The sequence below is a fragment of the Xiphophorus hellerii genome, chromosome 7, assembly GCF_003331165.1.
Source record: "Xiphophorus hellerii strain 12219 chromosome 7, Xiphophorus_hellerii-4.1, whole genome shotgun sequence".
Classification (NCBI taxonomy): Eukaryota; Metazoa; Chordata; class Actinopteri; order Cyprinodontiformes; family Poeciliidae; genus Xiphophorus; species Xiphophorus hellerii.
This window is the reverse complement of record NC_045678.1, coordinates 2,904,128-2,915,215: the sequence shown is the minus strand read 5'-3', so window position 1 is coordinate 2,915,215 and position 11,088 is coordinate 2,904,128. Positions and strand designations below refer to the sequence as shown.

The 11,088-nt window shown below is 43.4% G+C and overlaps 1 protein-coding gene across 4 annotated transcripts in view; it reads right to left on the bottom strand.

The window, feature by feature from the left end:
- Positions 1-309: 309 nt before the first annotated feature.
- satb2 (SATB homeobox 2) overlaps positions 310-11,088 on the bottom strand; it is a 63,270-nt gene continuing 52,491 nt past the window's right edge. For 2 of the 4 annotated variants that reach the window (XM_032568091.1, XM_032568092.1), the window contains exons 13-14: positions 3,833-4,039; positions 310-2,546 (exon numbers count right to left, since the gene is read on the bottom strand). In XM_032568091.1, coding sequence (XP_032423982.1) covers positions 2,049-2,546; positions 3,833-4,039 — 705 coding nt within the window. In that variant the 3' untranslated portion in view covers positions 310-2,048. The remainder of the gene's footprint in view (positions 2,547-3,832; positions 4,040-11,088) is intronic. The other 2 variants (XM_032568093.1, XM_032568094.1) reach the window with 1 other exon arrangement.

The window sequence follows — 11,088 nt, the reverse complement described above, 5'->3', positions numbered from 1 at the left end:
GTGCTAAAGAAAAAACCAAAAAACTTTTTATTTACATCAGTAAATATGATTTCTTTATTCAGGTTTGACTTACAGCTTTACTTATTTATGTGTTATTATTAAATGATTAATGCCAGCAGGGTGGTGGGTTTGAATCCCAGCCTGGAGTCTTTCTGTTCTGCGTGGCGTTTGCATGTTCTCCCTCTGCATGCATGAGCGACTTTTAGGTTGACTGAATACTGCAAGTCGCCCTTAGATGTGAGTGTGTGTGCACGGTCGTTTGTTCTGTGTGTGTGTGTGGGGGGGGTGATAGAGATCACAACAACAAAACAGTTTTGAATGCACAAATTTTAATTCACTTCAACATTTATGGACAAAGATTTGCTTACTGGAGTCTAACCCTGATTCCTGTCACACAAAAGAACACAACATCATCATCATCATCATCATCACACAGAGCACTGACTGGATAGGCAGCTCGCTGGGCAGCAGCCAATCACATCGTTGAGCCGGACGGTATCCATGCTAGTATTTCAAACATACTGTACGCTTACACGACTGCACCAGACATCAAATAAGAAGAGCATGGGGGTGTGTATGTGGGCGCGTGTGTGTGTGTTTTTTTAAATAGCCTTGTTGAAAGTTTTCACTGAGTCCTCCGTCTCTCCGAACTGGCTCAAATTTTTAAAAACACTCAGAAAAAAAAAAAAGAAACAAACAAAAAAAAAACAAGTATAATAACAACAATTTATCCCATTTTTGGGTATTTACAAACATTAAAAGCTAACAACAGAGTTAAACCTGCCACTTTTCTTTAAGAGCTCAAAAAGTAGATTGTCATCAACTGCAGCACAAAAGAAGCACTCTGGATTCTGACCTTCCAAGAAGTCTTTCCTATTTTTTTGGAGGAGGAGGGGGTGGACACAGCTAATAAAAAAAATGACATAACACAACATGAAAGGACATTTTTATTTTACCCAGTAACATCAGTAACTGCCTCTCTTTATGTTTGTCCAGCCTAGCCGACTTTTTTTTCTTTTCTTTTTTTTCCTTGTCCCCCATTTTTGACGGCGGAACCAAAACTTTTACTGTCTGTTGTCCACACAGCCGCCCAGTTCTGGAAACCACCGCTTCAGACCATGGAAATAAAACCTAGAAATAGCACGCAGTGACAGCAATTCTAACCATAATAACAACAATAATAAAAATAATGATAATAATAATCATGGATAAAGATAGCAATAAATAGGCTTGGTGACGTTTAAGTGCGGGTAGGTGTGGTGAAACACAGGGACTGTGGGCAGGGAGGGGAGGAGGGACGACTACCGCACATAAAGTGACTGATTGTTTGGTTGCTGAACATCTAGGCGCTGTCTTTAAACCTTCTGGGTACTTTTTGTTTTTTTCTTCCACCACACGTTGACGGGTGGAGCCAGGAAGGTGGGTCAGGCTCGACTGTCCCTTGGGGAGAGCAGAAGGTCGCCCCTAACAGCAGTGAGTCCGTGTGAACTCTAAGTGCTAGACAGGACTACCGGGGGCTCTGGAGCCTCGGTTGCCCTCCTCCCTCGGCGAATTAAAGCTTGTCTGTGTGCATTCTCAGGCAGGCGAAAGCAGCGTCACCGTCTCCTGAGGATGGATGAAAGCCTCAGGCTCCCGTCGCCTCTGAGGGGAGAGAACCTGACAGTCAGGTGAGGACTTTCCCGGTGAGGTGTGCTCAGACTTCAGTGATCAGAAGGAGGAACTTCCCTTTGTGGCAGAGAAGTTGTGGGTCTGTTCCTGCTTGAGCAGCGAAGGGGGGGAAAACAATAAAACGGTTCTGTGGTCATTTGGTCACAGTTAACACAAACCGCTCCTAAAAAAAACCTGCAGTCTTTTTCTGAGGTAAATTCACAAATTCCACAGATGGGAGATTGTCACGATGAACTGTTTGAGTCATGTACATGTGGGATCTCAGATCAGTGTGCCGTCTTGGACATCCACGCCTCACGCCGTCGCTTTGTTGCTGTCATGACAACTTCCTAGAGTCTTCTTCTCCAGTTTCGTCCTGATCTGGCGATGACGCTCAGTTTCTACCTCTGGTAGTCAGTCTGCTGTTGAGGACTGGATGAGGAGGAGCCGCCCGGAACCAGAGGACCACCAAGCCGGCCGGGCCCCTTGTCCTTGCCCTCCTCTGGAGCGACACTGCTACCGGAGGACGACTGACTGGGGGTGGAGCTGCAGGAGGTCAGGGGTTGGTTCAGCCCCCCCGTGCTGCCGCTGCTCCCCTCGGCCGTCTGGTAGATCTCCTCTGCCCCGTCCTCGCTGGACTCCGGGTCCTCGGAGCCGGAGAGCAGCTCCTCGTCCCTGTACTCGCTGACGTCAACGCCACCGCTGGCCGCCGCCCCCTCGCCCAGCTCCTTGAGGCGGCCGTGGTGCTTGACGTGGTAGCGCTGGTTCTGGAAGAACTTGATGATGGTGTGCTTGGGGAGGTCGAGCTGCGCGGACAAGGTGTGGATGGCCTCTTGGTCCGGGTACAGGCCCACATCCTGGATGAAGCTCTGCAGTATGGCCAGGGCCTCTAAGGAAATCTGGAAGGAAACAACCGATTCAGGCAGGAAGAACAAATCAGTTTTCATGGTTTATGTGACAGACCGATACAAAGAAGTGTAGAATTCATTGCATGAAAAGTTGTTGCCGCATAAAATTACTGTGAGCCTTGAGATTTCGAGCTGTCAGCTGGAGTTTTGTGTCAGAATGGAAAACTATTGAGAACTGCAAATCAAGTATTCACCACTGGCCTTGCTGACTACATCTCCATAACCTCTTGCTTATATTTTAGCATTTTGTTGAAATGACTGCAAAATGTTGTATCCAAAGTTCACTTATATTGCAATAAAGTGAATGGAAAAATGAAAAGGTATTGAACATTTTATACAGAAAGTAAAGAGCAGAAGAATATTTTAATGCTGCAGACCTTTGAGGTATGCTTCAGTTCTCCCCAGTTTTCTTTGCTACATTCCTCAGTCTCAGTCAGACTGGACAGAGAATCTATGAGCATCAATTTCAAATCTTGCCATTGATTCTCCACTGAATTTAGACACAGACTTTGAACGGGCCATTCTAACAGAAGACCATGTTTAGGTCTTCTGTTAGAAGACCACTCCTTTGATCTAAGCTGTATTATAGCTCTATCTGTGTGTTTAAAAAAGTCACACTTTTTTCATAGTTTGGCTTGTCCTGTGACTTATTGTCAGGTGCGACTTATGTATGTCTTTGTTTTCTTCATGATGTAGCTTTTGACTGATGAGTTAAAGGTTAATTCATACTGACAGATGTGAACTGTCAAGTCCTTCCTTAGACTTGATCAAAGGAAGTCTAAGGAAGGACTCTGATCGAGGGCTGAAAGCAAAATGGAGGACTAAGTCTACAGCTGGGTACTTAGAGGGCTAGTGAACGGTGCAGCTATGTCCTGTAGATGCCAAGGAGATGAATATAGATGTCTCTCCATCACACCGGATTTACACTGCATGCGTCTCCACTCCGCCTTGCTGCGCTCTTCACTAGCAAAGTGCTACTGTTCCTGACCCCACTATTTTAGAGGACGGACATCAGCAGGTCACAAACTGCTACAAGACCTCCATGCCAAAGTCAAAAACTCCCGTGAGTTTGTTGAAAAGCAACTGAACACAATGTGTAACCATTTGTTTCCTCTTCATGATGTAGCCTTTGGCACTCTCCTTCCTTGATCTGTCATTTTAGCTGTCGTAACTAGCGTCATTTTGTTTGGGTCTCTCGCACCGGATATTCATAGTGTGACCCCTACCACAAGATGTCAGCTGAGTAAAAGGTTGAAAGGGTCTTTTAGTGACTGTACCTTAGTGCGTGATCGCGGCTTCTTGTTGCCGCCGGCGCTGCTCGCTGCAGCAGGAGGACATCCGCCTGCTGCTCCAACTACCGCATTCTGCGACCTCTCCTCGTTGGCTTGGGCAGGCAGAGGCTCGTCGCGCATCGGAGACAAGTGGTGCTCCTTTACCTGAAGCTGGGGTGGCCTGTGAAGTGCCTGGCGAGAAAGAAAGTAGAGCTGATTAACGGGGCACAGTGACCCCTGATCAAGAACCCAACCAGAAATCCATTTAGTAAAAGGAAAATCATGTGGGTTTAAATCTAAGATCAAATGGCAAGTTTTGAGAAAATGTTGAACACAATGTGATGCAATCCATCTTATAAAACAACTATTAACTGCCCCTCCTCTGGTACACAGTAGTCAGGGCTGCAGGGTGAACAAAAGGTGAGAACAAGTGTTTCACAGCTCCGAAGCGTCAAGCACCATTAACCGGCTCCAGGGCTGCATTTAAACGCCTTTCTGTCCAGTAAACCTTTGACCTAATGTGTGTAAGATTAGCTGTAGTGAAACACCAACCAGCGGTCCGCCAGGAAGTGTCTTACAGCCCCGTCACTATTTAACCAGCTCATTCAGAACCTCTGAGGGTGGACCAGGGGAAAGGGTGTTCAAGGATAATCATACAAAATAATGCTGTGTACATCAGGGCCACAGCTGTCTGAGCTGCAGATACATGTGAGATAGTCAGAAAGAAAGACCTTTCAAAACAAAATGTACGACTTTATTAACGGTGTCGTATTTTCCCCAGCAGTTAGAAGGGAGATGCGGTCATAACGGATAAAAATAAAGAAACATAAACAGTCGCGTTTGTTGATTTGGAATTAAATTTGAAACTGCCGCCATGTGACAGGACAGTATGAGACAGATAATATGTGGAAATAAATTGAGATTCTTTGCCTTCTCCCAGTGCTAACCAGAAACGTCCATTCAGAGTCAGGAGGTATGTTGCTGTCAATCATCCTCTGTGAAGTGCTGCTCTTTCCCAGCTAATGTAGTTAGCATAGCTATACTGATGATGTCGGATAAACATTTTCCCTGTAGCGGTGAGTTGTTTCTCCGCCATTAGCACATTTAGCAGCTTGTACACAAAGATGACTGACAGCGCTATGCCCCCCCTTCTGGCTCTGATTGGTCGTTTTTGACCGGGAGTCACCAGCCGCTCAGGGAGGCGGTGGAGATCTTTTCAGATTATCTCCTTCATATTACAACAAGGTAACAGTTTTTACAAATCTGTAAAAAAACATATATTTTTAAATAAAAGCTTTAAAGATCAGAAGGATTCTTGTTCAGCCTTAGAAAATCATTTCAAAAGCAGGTTTCTCACGTCTCATACTCCACACCAAAGTTGCATGTGTGTTTTTATCAACTCAGATTATTCAGTAATCTGGGTTAGGACTGAAGCAGCTCAATGTTTAGCAGCGTTTGACCCGTAGCCTCCGTGTGGGGGGCGTGGGGAGGGGTGGAGAGGTACTAGAGGGGGGTTCGGAGGGGTTGGTGTGCTGGCTGTCAGCTGAGGCTGTTTGACAGCTGTAAGGAGGCCAGGGGATTCTGGTTGTTTGTCAGAAGGTAGTGGCTGTTGTGAGAGCCTTGTGGTCCCGGCCCGCCCCACTGTCTTAAAGAGCAGGGAGGGGCGTCCCCACTGGAATGCCCAGCTATAAATCTGTGGCACATTAAAATTAAAGGACCCACATAAAGATAATAGTCCTTCGCGTTTCTCCCTCTCTCTTCAATAATAACAGGGTATTACTTAAATAATACTGTGGGCCGGCCAGACCATGAAACTGCTCCACTTTATTCGCGGGGGCTTTATATTCTGGGGAATTACCAGTTTACAGGAATTTGCTCCTTTCTTTTCCCTCCTTTCTTTTCTCCTTCCATAATCCAGATTTTGATATGTTTCGCTCCCTGAAACATCTAAAAAAAGGCTTGAAGAATGCAGGCGAGGCCAAGAGCAGAACAGAGACAGTTAAAGGCATAAGGCATGAAAAATAAGATGTGTTTCCTCGCTTTAATGAGGACCACACATCCACAAACGCCCCACCGCTGCAGCTAACCCAGACACTTAATAGCTTAATTGAGGGTAAATCATGGAGAGGATGGTGAAATGCACCGCGACCCGCCAGCCCTCGTCCCTAGGCCTTCATCACTTCTCTGCTTATTCGTGCTGACATGTGGGGACTCGTTGGATCAATGGCCACACACACAATCACACACACACGCAGGCACGTATCAGCGGTGAGGTCTGGTCTCCCTCATGAGCTAATGATGATGTTAGCGAGCAGAACGCAGCGAGCCCCGCTCTAAAGACACCCCTGTCTCCTCTTTCACTCCGACTCTCCAGACTCCTGGTTCAGGACGGGAGTGAGACGGGACGCTGCTGCCATGCCAACCGGGAGCCACCACATCATTTGAGGTGTCGATGAAACCGAGAATCCTCCACGACCTCCTGGAACCCTCCCACTGCTCCTGAAACTGATCTTATCCTGCAGGGCTTTTTACATCTTCATTTGTTTCCCCCACTGAACTTTTATGCAAGAAATTCCTGTAAAAAGTATAGAAACAGCTAGCACTGGACAATAAATCTAATAAAATATTCAATATCATCACGTTCCTAAAATATTGGGCGAAGTCTCTCTTTTTTGCCAAAAGTTATTTTGGGGAAAAACCAAAAAAAAAACCCATCACTTATGGCAAAAAATTACAGAATTTTAGGAAGATGCTTATATGTAGAGTACCATAACTTTAACTTTTAGTATTATTGCTGTAAATGAGATTTCCATCATCGTCTAGACCACAGAAAAATGTACTTTTATTAAATCCTAGATAATCCGTCTGATAGAATTTTCAGTAATTTCACTGAAATCCAAACCAGAACTGCACAGCATTCTGGGGGATGTAGGCAGAGGAAAGGCTTTAGCTCCTCAACCTCTCACAGTCAGCTCAACAAGCATGGTGGCATAAACTCACTCTTTGGTTACCTAGCAACAACCTGTTGAGTAACTTGCGCAGCAGCAGTTTCAGGTTTCGCCACTGTGACTCATAACTGCTGAAACATGAAAAACAATGGCGTGGAGAGAAAAATATGGATGAAACAGGAGAGGAAATACTGACAACAGGAGAGGTCAGTTGTCAGTAGTTCAGATATTTAAAACAAAAAAACTAATCAATAATTATTCACACCGGCAAGTATAAAATGGTTATATCATACGTTTATCAGCTTTTCAAGTATGTGTGTGTGCAAGTTTTCCTCAGAAACATTTCATCTTTAGCATAAAATTCCACTAAAATATGTTAAAGTTGGCCTTTATAACATTATAAAAGAAGATAAGGTTGAAGGTGTAAGGCTACCTGTCAGAGCTGTGTGTATGTGTGTTTTGTGTTATAGAGAAAATCTGCACAGTTTATGGGGTAAAAGTTTAAACGTGGGGACACGAAACCAGGTGAAAACTATTAAACATGTCTGCTCTCTCTGGTAGATTTAATTAGAAACTGAAAAAGCGAGAGCCTCATGTCACTGAGGTTACTCCACTGAAACAGCTAGCTAAACGCGTAGCCGAGCAACGGGACGGCCGGGGGACAGGACCTCGGAATCCGGTTGCTTTGTTAAACATTTTCTGGTCCTTTTTTTCCTCCCCCCCCACCCCAAAAAAATGAGAAAAACATGTTTCAGACTTTAAAAAAGGGATTTGTTAGTCGGAAAACTGACTCATAGGATGACTGTTTACTGACCTGTCATCCACACGGGTAAACTCTGCTTAAGTTTAGGAATAAAAACTATTGTGTTAAGGTTATGTAAAGATCATGGTTTTGGTTTCCAAACCTCTGCAGCGAAGGCCAGAGAAAGATCAGAGCTACAAGAAGATCCACTGTAATCACTTCAGGAAAAAAAGCCTCATGCTCGAAGCTCAGAGGAATGTAAAATGTTCATTTGGTTAAAAAAAAAGAATCGTACACGCCCGTGGCACAAGCCGTTCATGTTTTCCTACTCACTTTCATGAGGTTTTACCTTCATTTTCCTGTTTTAACAAAGGCAAATTTAATAATAAATATTTATGCTCAGAACATAAATATTTGTTAGAAAAATAATTCACTAACTTTTGACCAAGTTAGTGAACTTTTGACCAACAATTTACTAAAATTCCAGTTCATGTGTGCATTTATAATTTACAAAAATTAACTTTTTTTGCAATTAGATGCTTTATTGAACAGTCAACTGACAGGAAACAAGATGGAGAGAGAGAAGACATGCAGCAAACGGCTCTAGACCGGGAATCGAACCCACGACAACTACATGGAGATCTACGGCCACCAGACATAACAGTTTGTGTCTCTGTATGACTTTAAATCAGACTAAACATTCCTGTTTTTGGTCATTCGGCCACATAATTTTTTATATATATATATATATTTTCAACACCCACAAGCTCCCACACACCACCAAGTTGTCACATCCAAACCACATGATGGTGTCTTCAGACTTCAAAGCTTCCCGTATCTTCCTACAAATATATCGCTTGACATTACTGACAAAGAGATCAGACCACAGGACATAACAACCGCATGGGGGCTTTGTTCCTTAATATATTCCTTGTCTGTTAACTTTTACTCTGAAGAAAGAAAGGAAGTAGTACTGGAGCAGCACTGTTTGATTTTCATCTTGAGATAATCAAATGCAGTTAGATATTAAAGAACTAGCACTAGCAGGAAGCTCTGAAGTAGATGCTAATTTCAACAATTAGTGGCTAAAGGTCAGTTAGCCACAGTATTTGAAGAATACTTGCGTTAAACACATGTTTTGTGTTTTTTCACGGAATGCCAAAGATGCTGCTCCACAAGCACCTTACCTTGACCTTTAAACAGGTTGCCCTTGTTGAGATGTTGCTGGCCAGCCTGAAGAGAAGTCTGTTTTCAAGTAGTAACATGAAGAAACTAAAACCTAACAGAAACAATAGGATCTGAGTCACAGATGCAAAACATTCTTTCGTTTTTTTTCTTTTCTTTTCTTTCTTTTTTTTGCTGTGTTTCACACACATGCAGACACAATCCCCTTCTCTGCTGCAGCACTGAGTGAGACTGAAAACAGGCACAAGAGGAGGGCCACAGCAAGGCTTATTTCATATGCAAATATTATATTTTGTCATCTGAGTTGTCTACACTGCTTTCGCTTAAAGAGAGTGACTGGCAGCTTGTGCTGTCAACATGAATAATCTGAGCCAAAGTTAACATGGCAGCATCTGGATGGGCTTTTCTGATGACCAGGATGATCCAGAAAAGTACAACTGACAGAAAAAAATATTCCATTTTAGATAACTGGTATTACCACTTATAGAGGTGGATTCTGATCAAAATCTTACCAATTCTTTTCTGTCAGTGAATATCATGTGGATAACATTAGTTAACGTTAGCAGGCTATAATACACCAAAAGAATGGTCACACCATAGCAGGACAATTCTACCACCAACAAATTCTTTAAAGTACATTTTGAGATTTATGAAACAAGTTATGTCTGCAGAAATACAGAAGGGGATCATTTTGACTGCAGGCCATTTAAAAAACTTTTTCTTACTTGGGAGACATTTTCAATTTGTGAAAACCAAAACTGGGGTTTTCTTGATCCCTGGGTGTATCATTACATCGTTAGAGAGAACTCCATGAGTTTGTTACTTTATGTAAGACTTACTCCTGAGTCTGTTTGTGTATCATTTGATTAATCTAAAGAAACTTGACTAGGTCGTGTTGTTCTTGGTTCTGAGCTCCTAGGGTCTGTTTTGTACCTTTACTTTTCTCTCAGGAACAATTGCAGGACAATCAGAACAGGTAACACTCATGAACCTCCGGACTAACCAGACTCCACTGGAGTCTCAAAATGTTGCTTCTAAGATGCCTAAAAAAATAAAGAAGATTCAATGTCACTTTTAGATCATGCCAGTCAAACCACAAAGATCTGGAGCTTTGTGGTGAGGCCATCTCTCCTTGTGGTGTGATTTAATATTCTTTAAATCCCTTTTTTTCCCCCAATTCCTCTACTCCCCGTAACTCACACACACGCCCACGCGCCAACACACCCTCCTGTCCTCCTGGCAGCATTCTGAGTGCTCTGCAGCGAAATGAGAAAGTTTTCTTTTAAACGTAAATCAAGGCAAATTACGACGCAGAACTATGAAAGAATTATGGAATATGAAACATTTATCTCTTTCTTAATGAGCTCAGGTCCTCCAGGGCAGCTAACGCTCCCCGTGTTTCTGCCGGCGTGGATGTGTGAGTGTGTGTTTGTAGGGGTGGAGTGGGGAGGGGGGAGTGTGTGACCACCAGAGACACCATTAACACAGAGATAAATATATAATGGGGGAGGGAGTCACTTTTCTCTTAGTTTTTGGCATGACTTCACCTTAGCTGTTAATTTTTGCTTCATTTTCCCCAGATCCTCTGTCTGTCTGTCTGTCTGTCTGTCTGTCTGTCTGTCTGTCTGTCTGTCTGTCTGTCTGTCTGTCTGTCTGTCATAGTCTGGACTAAACCACATCCTGCTTTATTGAGATCACACGCAGTTTCTCTGATTAAAAATCATAAGCAGACTCGTGTGGGTCTACATCCCGTATGCTGCGTATGTGCACTCTGCATGCTAGGCTTTGCTGCATTGTCCTTTTCATGTCTCTCGCTGTGTGTGGTATTCATTCCATTTATCTGCAATTAAAGAATTAACTTAATTGTGGTTCACCAAAAAGCCCAGACTCCACCCTGCAGCAGCAGAGCGAGAGGCCACCGGGGTACAGCACTGAGACAAACACACTGAGGCAAGCACGGACACAACACACACACACACACACCCACACACCCACCCACACACACACGGCGTCAACACTCCGTCCTCAAATGGGAAACATAAACGATAAGATGCAGCAACCAAAGATCCAAATGTAGAACCTTCATTTTCTTTTTCTTTTTTTTAAAAAAACCACGTGATTTAAAGTTCACGTTAATAAAAATTGGAGGTGTGCAGACGTTACACCAATGTTTTAGGAGGACATCTTGTAAAAATCAATGCTTTCCAGTCCCTAACACATTTTCCCAAATAAAAGTGTAGAGTCTAGCGAGAGTGTCACGACAGAAAATAAGCAGATATAGACAAAAGCCGAAGCTTTGCTAGGGTTTACTAAAACTAACGAAATAAGAAAAACTGAAACTGAGAAAACATTTTTGTTAACTGAAAAAAACAATAAAAACTAAATGG